The sequence below is a fragment of the Monodon monoceros genome, unplaced genomic scaffold, assembly GCF_005190385.1.
Source record: "Monodon monoceros isolate NGI ecotype Baffin Bay Population unplaced genomic scaffold, NGI_Narwhal_1 Super_Scaffold_12, whole genome shotgun sequence".
NCBI lineage: Eukaryota > Metazoa > Chordata > Mammalia > Artiodactyla > Monodontidae > Monodon > Monodon monoceros.
Genome location: NW_021703768.1, coordinates 64,255,144 through 64,274,312, shown reverse-complemented (window position 1 = coordinate 64,274,312; position 19,169 = coordinate 64,255,144). Strand labels below are relative to the sequence as shown.

The 19,169-nt window shown below is 38.2% G+C and overlaps 1 protein-coding gene across 5 annotated transcripts in view; it reads right to left on the bottom strand.

The window, feature by feature from the left end:
* Positions 1 to 19,159, bottom strand: part of MSH3 (mutS homolog 3) — a 182,919-nt gene extending 163,760 nt beyond the window's left edge. For 2 of the 5 annotated variants that reach the window (XM_029217523.1, XM_029217525.1), the window contains exons 1-5: positions 18,892 to 19,159; positions 17,518 to 17,638; positions 6,249 to 6,469; positions 2,080 to 2,286; positions 331 to 447 (exon numbers count right to left, since the gene is read on the bottom strand). In XM_029217523.1, the coding sequence (XP_029073356.1) occupies positions 331 to 447; positions 2,080 to 2,286; positions 6,249 to 6,469; positions 17,518 to 17,638; positions 18,892 to 19,098 (873 nt within the window). In that variant the 5' untranslated portion in view covers positions 19,099 to 19,159. Of the gene's footprint in view, positions 1 to 330; positions 448 to 2,079; positions 2,287 to 6,248; positions 6,470 to 17,517; positions 17,639 to 18,596; positions 18,636 to 18,891 lie in introns of those variants that run through there. The other 3 variants (XM_029217524.1, XM_029217527.1, XM_029217526.1) reach the window with 2 other exon arrangements.
* Between the last annotated feature and the right edge of the window lie 10 nt (positions 19,160 to 19,169).

Here is a 19,169-nt window from a genome sequence, read left to right as displayed (position 1 = left end):
ACTTTGAAAGGTTAATTCTGAAACATTTAAAGTAAACAAATTAGTCCACAATGTCCAGAGGTAGGGCTTAAGTAATAAGTACCACAAGGACCTTGCAAGTGTGGATAAATCACTATGAAACACTCCATCACAGTGTTGAAAAAACTTTTTACCCTAAATATCTAGTATGTTAAAAACTCATGGAGCTATACTGCCAATAATTATGACAAATTTTAATTTCTCCAAAATACCAAATTCCAAAACCAGTTATAGCCTACCATCTTAGAAAACATTTCCCTCTCTGGAAGACACTCTAATCCCCTTTTCCCACAAGTTGAAGCCAAAGCTGACCTTATATCCCTTGGCCACAAGGCGGCGTACGTGAACAAACAGCCGGTGAGCAGGTATGCTTGCTGTCATAAAGTTGTGATCTAAATGGCAATAGATATTGAGCTCCCGGGCTGCAATCTAAAAAAATTTAAGAAGAAAATATCAATACATTTCTACTTCTAGATTCCCTGTGAGTGCTTGTTCACTTTGTTAAAAATCCATCAAGGTATACATTTAGGATTTGTGCACTTCTCTGTGCAGTATGTCAATAAAAAATTTAAAAGACATTTGCTGTGTAGAAGCCTATGGTTTTATCTTTTTTTAAACAGTGTCCATGGCCTAACCTCAAAGCCAACATCTATATTTATAAACAACTCAGAAAAATGACAGGTTTTCTTTTATGTCCTTAGATCTATCAAAACCTTAAAAGTGCTGAGCTTTCCCTGCACAACACAGAGACCATGAGACTGAAGTAGAATAAGAATTTGCTACTTAGCACATGCAAATAACTGAAAATTAGGAGATACCACGGAGTATATGTACATGATGAACCTCCTTGGACAGAGGGCATCTTTGAGGAAGTGAGAAGAGAACCCCCTGGTCTGGTTAGCTACTTAATGATGCATGAATGATAGGAATGCAGAATCAGGCAGCACCACCTGATTCCCTACGTTTTTCTACAAAGTCCCAGGGCTTAGATATTGCCCACTGGGGCCACGGAATTGGAGTCATTCCTCCACTCTCACTCCCCTGTATCACCCGTCTCTGAACTGTATTAGTTCATCACTGCAGGGCAAGAAGACATCAGTCTTTACTGTGGTCAAGGCTGAATTTAGCACTCAACCTAGAGAGAAAGGCAGAGAACAGCACTTCCTTTCACCCTTTCATCTATAAGAGGCCAACCACGTGGTTCCTGTCCTCAGGAAACACGCGGATGCTGTTTCAAAGTCTAATTTCATGACACAGAAGAGAGCATCATGCCATCTGAACTAGAGAACACCACTTTCCTGCCACAGGACTTAGGACACTAGAAGAACAGAAGTTGGCCAGGTCTCCACTCCCCATTCATGAGGTGGCAGACGAGCCACCTCATCACTCTCTGAAGATGTACTATCCAACCAGGCCTAAAACTAAGGGATCATCACAATCATTCGTGACCTCAACAGCACCACCAGCAATCCCAAGCCTAAGCTTGCCCCTAAATGCTCAAGTTTACTTTTAACCTTCTTAACTTAGGCCTATATCAAACACCCCAAATTAAATACAAACCCAACTTGGACTAAGATAGCAAGACAGCTGATATACGGAGACTTGTAAGACTTCACACACTTGTTGGTGGCTGGCAGAGTTAATGTGCTCTTCCACTGAGATTTAACTATATTCCTGGCTATGAAAATTCATAAGTTAAGGGTAAAAAGAGGAATTTCTGTACATCTCAATTTTCTTTTTCTTGCTTGAGTCTTCATTAGGAATACTCACATGATTATGGTTCATTCACAATTGACTTTCGATGGATGAAAGGTACTGGGCCAGCACCATGGAGAATAATCATGAACATTCCAATAGGGACCCCTCACTTCCTTCCCCACAAATCTAGCATCCACCAAGTTTGCTTGTGTCTATTTTTAGTTTTTACTTTAAATGAAAGTATTTTTGAAGGTAACTGATCACATTAGCTTCTCCATAAGGTCAGAAAACGAAATAAAAACACTGGAAAATATTTAAGGCTGGACAAAAAAACAGGAAACAGTGTCTGAGAAAACAACTTACCTCTGCATCTTCCCCAAAGAATCTATACTTATATCCACATTCCACACACAAAATTGCATCTTTCTGCTGCTGCTTCATTTCTATGTATTGTAATTCTAAGGGGGTGTAGATGCTTTTGGTCCGTTTGTTAGATGGTTTAGAATCAGAAGTCTTCTGTAAGTTTTCACAACTGCTATGTGATGATCCACAATGACTGAGTGTCTTGTCCTGGCAACCGAAAGATTTTTATAGTTTAAAAAGTATTAACCGTAATAATAGTTCCAGAATGTAAATTTGGCACAAAGCTAATAATTGGTGAATCCAAGTGAAAAGTTTACAAGAGTATATCATATATTAGGCATATTTTCTTGCAGGTTTGGAATTTTTTCAAAGTAAATGACTTAAAAAAGTGAGCCAAACTAAACTACTGTATAATTATTTGAGCAAATTTTGAAAGCCGAAACTAAAAAAGCTTTCTATACTTCTCTTTAAATTGGATTTCATTAAACCAATTATAATTAACCATTTTCTTTTCTTTATTCCCAGATATATAAGGCACAAAAGGTCATCAGGCATCCAACCTTCTCCCTCAGCGGTAAGGCAAAACCACTTTCAACAAGCATGCCAGCAGCTAAAGCTGCACTTAATGTTTAAATTTCCAAGTACAGTCTAAAAGATAGTATATTCCATAATCTTTATTCCAAGAAAGAATCACAATTTGTTTGGTAAAGAGAGATGAGAAACAGCTTTTGGAAAGCATAAAGCACAAGGTTACATTTTCAACATTAGTATTCCTGATATCCACCTGTCTATATGAAAACCATAATTAAATCTAGTTCACAGCTTAGAGCGAATTCCTTGCTTCTGAGACTTATTAAGGTAAAATGAAACAAATCTGTACAATTGATGACATAAAAATTCATATTTTAAGGCAAGGCAAGAAAAATCTAAAAATTTTTCTCTCCCCATTTTGGCCCCCTCCCTCCCCTTCAGTATGCATTGTGCATCTATCTGCCTTATGCTTAGGTTTAGCAGAAATACCTGCTCAACCATTAAGATCAATTTTCCTCCTTCTGGTGCCAGCCTTATAACTCCTTGGAAGCTAACATTTCTTTCTCAATCCTTTAAGGGGTCACGATGACCCACCCACTCGCCTCGTACACACAGACATCTATGGGGAACTTTATATACAATGCCAACATACCATTTCCCTTAAAGATAGCCATTGGTACATAACATACCGGTCAGACGACCTGGGGAGACACTGGGCACCTAATGGAAGTCTTCTTAGCTTAAATACTTACTTATGACCTTATTAATGTTACTAGCTATATTACTTGTATTCTGCCTATTTTATAATATAATTGTTTCTTGCGTTACCAAATGTATGACTGAGCCTCCAATAAAATTAATAATGATTAGGCGACTTAAAACAATTGACAAAATATACAGTCCTATATGATCAGTGATTTTAATAGTGTAACTCTAGATATGGGAAGAAGCAACAAGAGAGAATCTTTTTCTAGACCATAGCAGACTATAAGACAGGTGGTTCAGAGGCTTTCGGCTACTGTTAACAGGGCCTAGTCCAGGAACAGCACAGTGAGTGGCCTATCAACAAAATCCTTGCCTGACCTGAGAATGAGTATTCCTAGCGCCATAGGACAAATTGATCACAAAATGCCTCCCAAACCTTGGTTGAAATTAAGACCGAAAGGGAACCAATTAAAAAATAAAGACTGTTTGCCCATCAACCAATTCTACAAGAATGAAGTCATTAGCTACTGTGGTTGCTGACCTATATTACACCCTGAAAGGAATTCAGGAAGAAGATCAGGATGAGGCTCTTTGTGAAACTTGCCCTCAGATAGTTAGATATTTTCAGGAGAAATTTTTTTATAAACCTGGATTCTTGCATCATCCCATACTTAGAAAAGCACTAAAATCATTAACTAAGATGTCTGTTCCTTGTGACTAGCAGCAACCTTCTACTGAGATGTGTGCCTGAGTGCACATACCCCCTTTACCAAAATCACACATATACTGGCCTCCCCGCCCTTTACTTCTTTGGAACAGTTCTCAGAGCTCTCTGAGAGACTATCTCCCGGGTTATAATCCTCAGGTTGGCTCAAATAAAATTTTTCACTTCTTTCTTAGATTGACTATTGATTATTTTTGTCAAAAGGATAAATCCAGCTTCTAATTAACTGTCACTGGGTCACTGCCTACATCTAAAAACTTACCAGCTACCCTTGAAATTAAAAATATGGCCTAAAAGACTAGTGACCAGCAGAGGCAGAGAAGAGAGAAAGAGAAATGTCTTATATGGCCCAGGGAGGGGACCGCAGTCCAAGGAAAGCCCAGAAAGATGTTCTTTAGAGTTGCAGTTGCTAAAGGTTTAAAAAATTCAGCTTAGCTGGAATAGCAGGTAGAGACACAGTTTATCTGAATAGCGAAGCCAAGCAAACCTCCAAAGATCAGCAATGAGATCTGGTAAAGTATGGACAGGCATGGCAGGAGAAAAGTGGGTCAATATACCAGGTTGGAGAATGCATTTGCTTTTAATTATGATGGAAATTCAAGAAAACCACATATTGCAAAACTTAATGAATACTTAAAAAAATATATTTCCTGGAAAAAGAAAGTTCTTACTTTATACCTTATTCATATAGGGAATGAAAGTAGGAATCCAGCAAATAGTTTTAAGCATATGGGATACGAATAAACAAGTCAATCTGAATACTTGAGTATTAAGCAACTTTTTTTCCCCACCATTTGGGTGAAAATATTTCTCAGATATACTCTTTTTCATATTCCCAGAGACAGCATTCTGAACTCAATTTAACTTCGTCTTGACAATTGAGGATGATCAGAATAATAAAATGGGAATTTCAGGACCTATTTCTAGGTGTCTCTTCTAACTGGTTACTTCTAATGTGCTGTGAATCAGAAATGCCAAGTTGGTCATTTTATGTATAAACCAACAGTAAATCTCATGAGACCCTAGGATAAATTCTCCAATTAATAAAGTGAACATACATATACAAACTTTTTGACCTCTATACTTTATGACCACTACACTCAGGTGAACTGCTTCTAAGTACTAAAAACGATTAAAAATGAAAACAAAGCAACTTTTTTTCTGATGATGTAAAATAAGTCAATGGATCTTACGGCCTGGCTGAAGGAGGAGTTCATGAATCTGGACTTTGTGGGAAGGAGTGTGAACTTCTGAAAATTAGATACAAAATTGTGTTGGTCTGAGTATTTTTCTGAGTAACGAATCCATAGTTTTCATTAGATTTAAATGACTCATAAAAAAAAGTAAAGAACTAGTTCTCTAACTCCATGGTTTTCGATCATGGCTACAAATTAAAATGAGAGCTTTTAAACGATATCCATGCCCAGTTTTTCATGAAAACTAACTAAACATGATTCTGAATATCGGTATTTTTTTTATTGATGTACAGTTGACATACAATATTATGTTAGTTTCAGGTGTACGACATAGTGATCTGATAATCAAATACATTATGAAGTGATCATAAGTCCAGTAACTAACTGTCACCATACAAAATTATGACAGTAAGGTGATTCTAATTTAAAGCTGGGCTGAGAACCACTAATTCTGAATTATAATAGATTTCAATGATGGATCAAGAGTTAAATTCCCTGATTTTGCAATGGTGAAAAATACTAATAATCACCGAACAGTGGAAGAAGTAAGGAAGCCATATACGTTTGGTTAAACTCTGAATTTATTATATCAGCCAAGCTTTCAACTAAAAACCTCAAAACATCTCTATAAATTATTCACTGTGATTTTCCAGACTAATCATGGAAACTATAAGGAGGACTATAAGAAACTGTGCTTGTATTAATTATTAATAAAGAATCCCCCCAAGTCAGTGGCTCCTAATCCAGGCTGTGTATCAGAATCTGCTGGGAGGCTTTCTTGTTTTTCTGTTGTTTTAATGAAACTAATTCATCCTGCCTTAATACATAGTAAACCACAATCTCCAGGAATTTAAAAAAAAAAACAAAACCTAAAAAGCAAAAGCTCCCTCAGCTCATTTGGATGATCAGCCAAGTTTGGGAACCAGTGCCCTGAGTGAACCCACAAACCTAATGGCACTTGAGAACCTACAGTTCTAAGTAACTGGATATTCATCTATATAAGAGTTACATACCTTTTGACTAGTTTGAGATTTGGAATCTTCAGAAGAAACTGCATTCTTTGCACGTAGAAGATTGATATCATCAAAATCAGTACATTTTGGCAGAACTGCAAATCTCTTCTGAAGAGACTCTGTCTGGACTCTATTTTGAGGAAGGGCAGAATCGCAGCAGAATTCTTTCAATTTTTCCAGAGACTTTAAAACGATCCTGGTCCTCAGATGTTTCTTTGGCTCTTAGCAAGTCAGAAGAAAATATAACAATAGTATTTTATCTCATTATGTCAATTCATAATTAGCATAGGATTTTTAAAGAGGGAGCTTCTCACTAAAGCAATGAATCTAACTATAATGTGATAAGGAAATAAAGAAACCTCGGGTTCACGGTGAAGATGGCATATTGAAACATAGATCTAATTTCACTTGGTCCTGAAACCCCATTAAAAACTAAAACAGGGCAGACAGAAAAGAAGAGGTGACAACTGCAAACAAAATATCTGAAGCTAGAAGGATAAATGGATAAGCAATAACCAATTTACCATACCTGAAAGCTAAATCCTAAATCAGTAATATATAAAACCAGGAACCAATCTTACTTAGAACACAAAATGTTTATTAAATGGCTCAAGAATCAGGGCACCAGTAGCTCTGGAAATGGAAAAAAGGGAGGTTCTAAAATAAACAGAACTGGTTCAAAACAATTTAATCCCTAGACCCCTACCCCACTCCAAACTCAAGGGTAACTGTCCTCCTTCTACCTCAGAAGAAGACTGGAGATTTCTCTGGAAAAGGCAAAACAGGCACAGGTGAGACGCAGTACTGTGCCTGAGCCATAAGAATGATGTGAATACAGGCTTACTGTATGTGGAGAAACCAGCCTCTTCTCACCAGCTCTCAGAACACAGGCAGCCAGAGTTCTCTCTCCAGGCAGGAGCTCACAAGACTCTGGACTGGGGAAACTGACCAGCTCCATGGGAAAGACCTAAAGATACTGACACCAGGAATTCACCAAGGAAACCACCCCCAGGACATGTGCCTTCCTGCCTCCACAGCTTTGCTCATGCTATTCTTTCTCCCCAGAATGCCCTTGACCCCAATTTCCACATGGCAAATTGTACTCACTTCGTCCAGACCCATCTCAAAACTACTTTTTCATGAAATTCTGCTAATTCTCCCAGTTTAAAGTCATCTTTTCTTTCTCTATGTTCCTATAACAAGATCGCATCTCTCTACAGCACTTATCACACTCTGCCAATTAGCAGTTATTAGTAAGCAAGCAACCCATAAAATAAGGGAAACTATCATGTACTGGGTATCTACTATATGCCAGAATACGTCTTTTCACCCTTTAGAGCAATACTATTAGGTAATTATTATTTAATATAAAGAAACTGGGACTGCATTTATTATCTCTTACTTTCCCATTAAAGCAAAAACACTCTGAGGGCAAGAGCTGGGTTTTGTTCATTTCTAAAAGTTTAAATATTTTCATATTAATATTCAAACCTCTTTTTAGATCTATACTTTATCCTGTCTCCTGTTAACCTTGTAGCTAGAAAAATGTATATTTGAAATCTCTTTTCAAATGTATATATTCATCTTATTTACTGTTATTCTCCCCTTTTCAGGATGTATACTTGAATCACTCTTCAAACATATACTGTAAGTTTTTATATTATATAAGGACTTCTCCCTATCGATACAAAAACACTTTCCCAGGATGGGAGTGGGGTATAAGTCTTAGAATTGCACTCATGTGAAAAAAGAATATCTAAAACTGAAGTGTTAAAAACTAAGGTGAAGTAGCCAGGGACTCTTCTAGCTAGTGAATGCTCTGCTCTTTTCTTCCCATTATTTATTTTTTTAAGTGAACAGTAAAGTTCATATTTCAAAAAATTCCATGTCTATGGCCTTATTTCCACAAACTTCAGGGTTTGCTCAGCTGGATGTGCAGCAAGGACTTAGCGTGCATGTGGTAAGAGCCCTTGATGGCTCACTTTCTTGCCCTCCTCCTTACCATCCTTCCCCACCCTACCCTACTCTCACCACTGCCAAGGAAGATTCCACCTTGAAGCTCCATCCTTGAGTTATGCTCAATACAGAAAGATTTTTGTCGGTTCAGAAAGATCCTGGATTGAGCCCATGCTTCTGTACATCCTCTCTGCTACCCTTCCACATCTCTTAAAGTTTTTTCTCTCCTTTTTCTGTGTAGCCATCTTTCATCCTTAGGCTACAATGACCTTCTACGAGTGCACCACAGCTCAAGAGTTAGGAAAGAAGGTGTCCCACACTTGTTCATTTATATCAAGCCATTATGATTCCTGAACTCTAAAATAAGAGAAAGAACTGGTACACAAGCAATTACCCAAAATTACATTTTTTTCTTAATGCTCCTAGGACCATCAAATCTTGAGCCATCTAAAAGAAAACCAGGGGGAAATATGAACATGTTATCTGCGGGAAGAATGAAGCTTACACAGGAAAACCAAAATCTTTCATTGCCTTCCTCACAGATACCTAAGAGAGATTCTAACACCTCATAAGGCCCTCAATGAAAAAAACTAAATTGGAAGGCTTCTCAAGTGCAAAGCCCCCAAGAGCTACGAAACCCTCATGTCTGAGAAGGGACACAGATATAGGCACCAGTCCCTCAATTAGGCCTTGAGGAAGACTGTAACTACTGTGAAAAACCTGGCTCATGGAAAACTGAGTACTATGAAAATTAAAAGGGAAACCTCCTAAAATGGAGTTGGGAGGCCAGCAGGGAGAGCTCTCTTGGACATACTACCCAGCATCAATACAGATCCCAACAGGAAGAGACTTACCTTGCATCTCCTATAGAAGTGACACTAGCTTACTACCACCAGCAGGAGGAAGATTTTCTCCTTGCCTGGCAACAGTACAACCAATGAGAGACTGTCACAACTCAGCCAAAGAAAAGCCACTATACTTTGAACTCCCAGTTTCCTCCAATGACTCTCCCAAATTCCTCTTCTCCTCTATAAAAGAGTTTCCTCTCCTTTGCCTTGCTGAATTTGCATGTGGTTTGCCATAGTTGCATGTCCTAAATTGCAGTTCTTACCTGCTCCCAGATAAATCCATTTTGCTGATAAAGTAATTGGCTGTTCTCCTGTTTTAGTTTAACAGTACCCAAATAAACCTTAACAACCTCCATATTCTGCTCCTATACTTAAAACCTCACTTATACTATTTCCTTTTCTGAAGATGCCATGAAATGAACTATCAAATTGCCACAATATGAGATTAAGACTTGCCAGCAGTATCACTAAAGTCTCTGAGCCCTTAAGAGGATATACCCTAGAAATAAGGCCATCGGTTGCTGTCCCAACATGTTAAATAGGCCAAAATCTTTTCAGTAAAAACCTTTCACTGAATTAACACCTTCACTGTTTGAGCTTTAATTTTTTGTGTACCATAAAATGTAAATACATAATAGTTACTTTCTCTACTCAGGCCTTCCTCCTCTAGGCCTAGGTTATGAAGGATCAAGGAGGTAGAAGAATTATCATATTTTAAATAAAGAATTTTAATCTAGAAGGAAGCAGAGTAGATGCTGAAATATAAATATGTGCCACTATAAACAGATTTTTTAAAATCTGTATAAGAATCTATTTTACAGATAAAATAATTCATCTTAAAAAAAGGAAAAAAAGAAAAACCTCTGGAATATTACAAACATATTTTAAATCAGTTAAATTAAACACAATGTTCAGGCAAAACCAATCTATACTGAAGTCAGGATAGTGGTTATCCTTGGTGGGGGGAAGGGGTTGCCAGTGGGAGGAAGCACAGAGAGGTTTCCGGGGGTCCTAGTAATATAGTTTCTTGATCTAAGTGATGGTTATATAGGTGACTTCAGTTTGTGAAATTTATCAAGCTTATGATTCTCTACATGTGTTAAACATCTATAATGAATTAAAAACATCAACAAATCCATGATCATAGATCTCAGGGTCTCAAGAATTCTCTGTTTGGGAAGATAAATTACACCCAATGTTTTTGAGGGTTTAAGCTCAAAAGAAGATATTTAAGCTTAGGCAGATAAAAATAAGACACAAGTCAAGGAGGAGAGTCTTAAAAAGAAAAATAAATAGATTTAAGAGGCAGTTTCAAATCTTGTCTAACAACAGAAACCCAGGTAAAAGGCAGAACTTCTTCTTTTAAAAGACTTATTTTTTAATCTTAGTGCCCTTGTTTTTAAATATTCATTCCAAATTGGGGCATGTTGTTTTAAACGTCAAACGGTGATTCTTTTTTTAAGAGCATAAAATGAAAATGGAAAGTTTGCTGGATAAAATTTTTTACCCTGTATAATAGGCAGTCATTACAGAATGCAAAAATGGGAATTTGGGGAATGGCATATTTGATTCCATGAAAAATTTTGATTTTTTCACTAAAACTAAGTAGCTTTATACTCAGCCATAAAAAAAAAAAATGCCATTAGCAGCAACATGGATGGACCTAGAGATTATCATACTAAGTGAAGTAAGTCAGACAAAATCTTTTATCATATGATATCACTTATATGTGGAATCTAAAATGTGATACAAATGAACTTATTTACAAAAACAGAAACAGACTCACAGAGTTAGAAAACAAACTTATGGTTACCAAAGGGGAAAGGCCGGGGATGGGGGGGGCACGGTGTGGATAAATTAGGAGTTTGGGATTAGCAGATACAAACTACTATATATAAAACAGATAAACAATGAGGACCTACTGTATAGCAAGGGAACTATACTCAATATTTTGTAATAACCTATAAGGGAAAAAAATCTGAAAAATATATATATATATGTCTGACTGAATCACTTTGCTGTACACCGGAATCTAACACAACATTGTAAATCAACTATACTTCAATTAAAAAAATATTTTAAATAACTAAGTAGCTTTATGTTAGGATATAAATTGCAGTGTGTAATAATTATAAATATTAATCGATGTCTTTTATAAAATGGTCTAGGGTAAACTGGAAAAAATGAATTTAAGTCAGATTTCAATTTGAACTTCCTGGATATGGTTTAAAGGTATAATATCTGATACATTTCCCGGGTCTTTTTAAAAAATTGTATCTTGGGCTTCCCTAGTGGCACAGTGGTTGAGAGTCCGCCTGCCGATGCAGGGGACACGGGTTCGTGCCCTGGTCCGGGAAGATCCCGCATGCCGTGGAGCGGCTGGGCCCATGAGCCATGGCCGCTGAGCCTGAGCGTCCGGAGCCTGTGCTCCGCAACGGAAGAGGCCACAACAGTGAGAGGCCCACGTACCGCAAAAAAAAAAAAAAAAAAAATTGTATCTTATTTTTATATACTCTGGCTATATTTTATAATATCTTTAATTGATTTTGGAAAGTCCACATTTATATAATATTAAGATAATGGATATTTGTATTTATCAAAATGCATTTGAGACAGAGTACTACACTGTTTATCTGTAATTAAAATAAGAATAATAACAAAAAGTCAAGTCTGAATCTGGGGAGATTTTATTTACCAAACGTAGCCAGACATATATATATTCCATCCCATATGTTTTTCCTATGTGATGCTGACACTCCTGCACTGAAAGGTGGAATCCATGTTCCTTCCCCTTGAACCCACACAGGCCTTTGTAACTAATTCAACCAACAGAGTATGGCAGAAGTGACACTATATAACTTCCAAAGCTAGACTGTGAAAGACAATACAGCTTCCGTCTGGCTCTCTCTCACCATACTCATTCTTGGAAACCAGCCACCACTGCTATGAGGAAGCTCAAATTAGCCCACACAGAGAGACAACGGAGCCAGCTCATACTGGTAAGTGAAATCTTCAAGAACTTTGTGAGCCAGTTGTAAAACACAGCTATTATGTTACAGTATATAAACTTACAATTAAATGAATTACATTAAAAACAAAGGTAACAGGGGGCTTCCCTGGTGGTGCAGTGGTTGAGAATCTGCTTGCTAATGCTGGAGACACTGGTTCAAGCCCTGGTCTGGGAGGATCGAGCCCTGGTCTGGGAGGATCCCACATGCTGCTGCGGAGCAGCTAGGCCCGTGAGCCACAACTACTGAGCCTGCGCGTCTGGAGCCTGTGCTCCGCAACAAGAGAGGCCGCGATAGTGAGAGGCCCGCGCACCTCGATGAAGAGTGGCCCCCGCTCACCACAACTAGAGAAAGCCCTCGCACAGAAACGAAGACCCAACACAGCAAAAATAAATAATAATAATAATTAATTAATAAAAAATCCTACCCCAATTATCTACTTAAAAACACCAAAAAACAAAGGTAATAAATACTCAGACCTCATTGCTTCCTAAAACTTTTATTACATTTTACTATTGTCTATAATCTAAAGATTATTAACATGTATTGTCTCTGTATGGTGTAAATACTATATAATGGTGTGCTATTGCAACTATCCATCCTTTCCCAACTCTAGAAAAGTCAAGGCTTAAGAACGGGGCTACTCTAGACCTTCTCTTCCAAAGCTTAAAAACAATCCCTAAAAAGATCAAACTGATCCACAAGGAATTTAACTACTTGCCAGAACAAAATTCAACATTCTTCAAAGAAACACAAATCCCAGCACACAACAACACAAAGTTCAAAATACTTATTATCAGGACTTCCCTGGTGGCGCAGTGGTTGGGAGTCCACCTGCCGATGCAGGGCACAGGGGTTCCATCCCTGATCCAAGAAGATCCCACATGCTGTGAAGCAACGAAGCCCGTGCACCACAACTACTGAGCCTGCGTTCTAGAGCCCATGAGTCACAACTACTGAGCCCACACACCACAACTACTGAAGCCCACGTGCCCAGAGCCTGTGCTTTGCAACAAGAGAAGCCACCGCAATGAGAAGCACACACACAGCAAGGAAGAGTAGCCCCCGCGCACTGCAACTAGACAAAGCCCACACGCAGCAATGAAGACCCAACGCAGCCAAAAATAAATAAATTTAAAAAACAAAAATACAAAACACAATCCAAATAATTAATTACTAAACATGCAAAAAGTAGAAAAATCAGTCAAGGTGTACCAAACCAGAAATGATAGAGATGACAGAATTAGCATATAAGGACATGAAAACACATATTATAAACATGTTCCATATAATCAAGAATGAAAAGGAAAAAATAAAGAGGAGCAGAATGGAAGGTTTTTATTTGGTAACAGCTTTACTGAAATACAATTTACATAGAAAAATGGGATATTTTTTAAAAAGAACAATACAGAACTTCTAGAGATGAAATATACAATACCTGAACTGAACATTTCACTGAATTAAATTTATATCATATTAGATACTACTGGAAAAAAATATCACTGAACTTGAAAATACAGCAGGAGAATCAATCCAAAATGAAGCAGAAGGGGAAATAATACTGGAAAATAAATGAAAAGAGCTTCCTTATTTGAGGGATAATGGTAAGTAATCTAGCATCCCTATTAATAAACTCTCAGAAGAAGAGAAAGGGAAGAGACAGAAAAAAAATTTGAGAAAAAAGTGGCCAAAAAATTCTTCCAAATTTGATGAAAACTATAAACCGATGGAACCCAAGAAGCTTTAAATGGAACTCCAAACAGGATAAAGATTAATGAAGAAATAAGAATTTTTTTAAATACTAGACTAAGGCTCATCAAAATCAAATGTGGCAAATGGGACCTAATGAAACTTCAAAGCTTTTGCACAGCAAAGGAAACCATAAACAAGACCAAAAGACAACCCTCAGAATGGGGGAAAATATTTTCAAATGAAGCAACTGACAAAGGATTAATTTCCAAAATTTACAAGCAGCTCATGCAGCTCAATAACAAAAAAACAAACAACCCAATCCAAAAATGGGCAGAAGACCTAGACATTTCTCCAAAGAAGGCATACAGACTGCCAACAAACACATGAAAGAATGCTCAACATCATTAATCATTAGGGAAATGCAAATCAAAACTACAATGAGATATCATCTCACACCAGTCAGAATGGCCATCATCAAAAAATCTAGAAACAATAAATGTGGAGAGGGTGTGGAGAAAAGGGAACACTCCTGCACTGCTGGTGAGAATGTGAATTGGTACAGCCACTATGGAGAACAGGATGGAGGTTCCTTAAAAAACTACAAATAGAACTACCATACGACTCAGCAATCCCACTACTGGGCATATACCCTGAGAAAACCATAATTCAAAAAGAGTCATGTACCAAAATGTTCATTTCAGCTCTATTTACAATAGCCCAGAGATGAAAACAACCTAAGTGCCCATCATCGGATGAATGGATAAAGAAGATGTGGCACATATATACAATGGAATATTACTCAGCCATAAAAAGAAACGAAATTGAGCTATTTGTAATGAGGTGGATAGACCTAGAGTCTGTCATACAGAGTGAAGTAAGTCAGAAAGAGAAAGACAAATACTGTATGCTAACACATATATATGGAATTTAAGAAAAAAAAATGTCATGAAGAACCTAGGGGTAAGACAGGAATAAAGACACAGACCTACTGGAGAACGGACTTGAGGATATGGGGAGGGGGAAGGGTGAGCTGTGACAAAGCGAGAGAGAGGCATGGACATATATACACTACCAAACGTAAGGTAGATAGCTAGTGGGAAGCAGCCGCATAGCACAGGGAGATCAGCTCGGTGCTTTGTGACTGCCTGGAGGGGTGGGATTGGGAGGGTGGGAGGGAGGGAGATGCAAGAGGGAAGAGATATGGGAACATATGTATATGTATAACTGATTCACTTTGTTATAAAGCAGAAACTAACACACTATTGTAAAGCAATTATACCCCAATAAAGATGTTAAGAAAAAAAATCAAATGTGGGCAAACCAGTGATAAATACAAAATCATAAAAGCAGCCAGAGGAAAAAAGACATATTAGGGAAATCAACACCATAATTAAAAAACACCAAAAACACCTTGATATCACAAATGTTAAAGGTTAAGAACCTTTGAAGGAATACTATGACTCCCTTTCTTCTTAAATATAGGACTTTTCTAATATATACTTTACCTAGTTTCCTGTGACTTCTCTTCTTTTAGAGATATATATTTGAATTTCTTTTCAAATGTATGTTTTACCTTTTTATTATTATTCAATTTGTTTTCAAAACACATATTTAAATCACTTTTCAAATGTATCAAGTTTCCTTTTGAGTATAAAAGCTTCCTTCCCCTGTGGATCCTAGGTATAAAAATGAGCTTATAAATTGAAGAATTAAGAACTGAAGTGGATCCATATAATGGCATATTATTCAACAATAAAAAGGAATGATATAATTTAGAGTACTCAAAATCATGGAAAGTAGAATGTTGATGGCCAGGGACTGGGGGAGGAGGGAATGTGGAGCTATTATTTAATGGCTATAGAGTTTCAATTCTGCAAGACAAAAAGAATTCTAGAGATGGATGGAGGTAACGGTTTTACAAAATTATGAATGCACTTAATTGAACTGTACACTTAAAAATGGTTAAGACGAAAATTTTATGTTCCGTGTATTTTACCACAATAAAAAGAAATCAAATCAAAACAACTTTTGAAAGGAAGGAGGTGCTGATACATGCTACAACATAGATGAACCTTGGAAACATTAGGCTAAGTGAAAGAAACCAGACAAAAAGGCCACATACTGTATGATTCTATTTATATGACATGTTCAGAATAGACAAATCTATAGACAGAAAATAGATTCGTGGTTGCTTAGGTCGGTGAGGGGGGCGCTGCTTGGGGAAAATGGGAAGTGACTGCTATTGGGTACTGAGTTTCCTTTGAGGGTGATGAAAATGCTCTAAAATTGACTTAATGAGGGCTGCACAATTCTGTGAATATACTGAAAGTCATTGAATTGTACATGGTAAATGGGTGAATTGTATAACATGTGATTATATCTTAATAATCTGTTATTTAAAAAAAAAAAACCCGAGGTGGAGCAATCACCCAGCGTTTGACTGGGGAAAGCTCTTTCTTCTTCCTGAGTGTGATTTTTACCAAGTAGCAAAGGTCTTATTTCAAAACATTCCAAGTCTGTTGCCCCTTTTCCACCTCAGCTCTCCTGGGTGCCTGAAAATGTTACTTAAGTGTGGTAACCCTCAACCTCACCTATCACCGGAGGACAGCAAGGGTTGTTTGGAAGAATAAAAGAACTACAAAAACCTGTACAACAATGGCAGGCAGAGGGTTCATTAACAGCTTGACGAATTTACTGAAAAACTGAATAGATCAGATCTATGTAGAGTAATGAAGCAAAGAAAGGTAGACAACCCTGGAAAATGCAAATTCTGTCAAGTCATGCCTCTCGTCACGGCCCCTTCAGGTAGGAGGAGAAAAAGGGTATCATCAGATTTATCCTTCTCTTTAACCATACGTCTCCATTTCTATAGTTATTTCATACTAAGGCTTTCATGTTAACCCTAAATCCAAACTTTACCTCTTGATCCACTAAATAGAAACTTTTTTTTTTTTTTTTTTTTTTGGTTTTGTCTCATTTTCTTTACCTAAATTCCTGGGGATAATGAAGAAAGAAGCATTTTCTGTCCTCCCCTATCACAAACTGTCTGAGGCCAAAAACTAGAGAAAAATCTGCTCAACCATCTGTATCCAATACCTCCCCTAGAAGTCCAACAGCTCAGGAATAGTGGTTTTACCCAAAACCCTTTAGCATACAGAAAAAGCAGCTCCATGATTAAAAAGGACAGGGTAGATCTACCTGTCCTGACATTGAAAATTGTTCAAAATGTTCTGCTAAGTGGAAAAAAAACAGTTGCAAATTAGTATATATAGTATAATATAATTTATAAAATATTATTATTAGTTAAATTATTTTGGGGTCTATTTGAGTACATATAGATGTATGTAAACAGAAAAACCTGGAAGAATGTACAGCACCCCCAAAAATTAGCAGTAGCCCTTATTGAAAGGGAGAGATTATGAGGTCTTTTACTGTCCACCTTCTACATTTCTGTATTGTTTGAAATTTTTATAACAAGAACGTTTTACTTTTATAATCAAGACAAAAATTTGCTAGAGGGAATAAGAGAGAAAACTGGGAGAACTACAGCCAAATTGCAGAACTCCATCTCTTACCTCCACTCCCCCAACCTCTTACCCACACCACCCCTTATGAAGGGGCCAGTCTACTCAAGCACAATGGAGACCTTTCTCCACAAGGGAAAAAATGGCCCAATACTCCAACAGTCTCCTCTGCCCTCAGGAGAATGTGAGAATATCAGAGTCATTACTTGTAAGAATGAAGAAAAATTGCCCCAGAACTCACCAGCGTTCCCAGACATTACTGAATCACTTCCTTCTTCCTTTTCTTGGACCTTCTTTGCTTTCTTTTTAACAGGTCCATCACTCTCCAGTGGTCTCTTTTTACTCCTATCGATTTCCGCAACCTATGTTAGAAAATGATATTATCTCTAATCTCAAAACTTGATGTATGCAAAATAACTTAAACCTTACTTCTGAATGACAGCAAGGTTCTTGCCATCCACCCTTCATAGAATCATCTGTTTAGAGTTATGGGTGAACTGTTTTACCATCTTCAAAGACAAGGTGGAGACTGGCAAGTCATGAGCCTCAGCACCTCAAGCCCTCCTAGAATTAGAACCAAGGCTGCTACTTTTCTTCACTCGATCAGTCTTCCCCTATCTCAGATTATGAATCACCCTACTTACCTATGTTAAATAGAATACCTTTAAGAAAAAAACCTAATATTTAGAAAAGTTGAATTTAGACAGATAATTTAAAACAGTATCATTTTTGAAACGTTAATTGTCATTTAACTGTTTCACATTCAAACTTGATTTATGTTCACCACTGAAAATGCCACAAGATTATGGACTATATGCTGGCAGAAAACCTGTCAAAAACTTAAGTCCTTCACCAAATAACCTCTAAATGGTAGGCATAAAATAAAATCTTGGTGCATTCATGAAAATATAGGCTATGGTCAAAAAACAAAGACAGGAGAGGAACAATCATCTATGGAAGAAACATAAATGAAGGGAACAAGATTTTGAAGCAACAGGAAGCATACAACAACTAGTCATCACATCTGTATCATCTTAAGAAACTTTGTCCACCCAAATTGTGTATCAGACTTTATAACCTGAACTACAAGGGGTACAGTCACCAGGGAACTGCACATGACTTTGACCCGTAAACGCTTGAAATACTAAGCAAGGCTGTTGCAGCCTTAAAAACTAGAGATTTAACGGCAGTTTTCGTCTAGTCAGCTAACCAAACACATACAAATAATAAATAATGCTCCTCTTCAACCCTCAATCCAGAAAAAAAAACGGGGGGGAGGGGAGAGGATGGAGATTAAAATATGTATCCTTTGACTCTAACCTCATCAGAATGAGCTAAGGTCTGCCATTAAGAGCCGGTGTGACCTTAGCCTCAAATCTATTACCCCAACTGTAATATTACCCTAAAATGTCTGAACTGCACCTAGGACGGATGCTGCCCTGCCTCTTCCCTCTTTCTCCTTCCTGAGCCCCGCCCCTTTCCCTCCTGGCCCAGTCATCTCGCATATTCTCGCGCACAGTCCCCGCCTCGTCCCGCTCCACCCACAAGCACCGCCCCCGCCCGTATGGTCGCGCCCACTCCCCGATGGCCCCGCCCCGCCCTGGACCGAACCCACCACGTGTGGCGGCAACTGAGGCGGGAGAGTGGCCGCTAGGGGCGCTGCGGAATCAGAGTCAGGATCCGCCTTCTCGGCTGCACCCGTTGGGGAGGAGGTGGATTTCAGGCTTCCCGTAGACTGGAAGAATCTGCTCAAAACCGACTGCCTTGCAGGGCCTGGGCCGGCGGGAGCGGCGCCACCAGAGACCGGCTTCCGGCGCGACATCGCGGAGCACGCAGCCACAGCCCGGGAGCAGGACGAGCTGGGAGCGCGAGCCCGCGGCCGCCGTTCCCAGG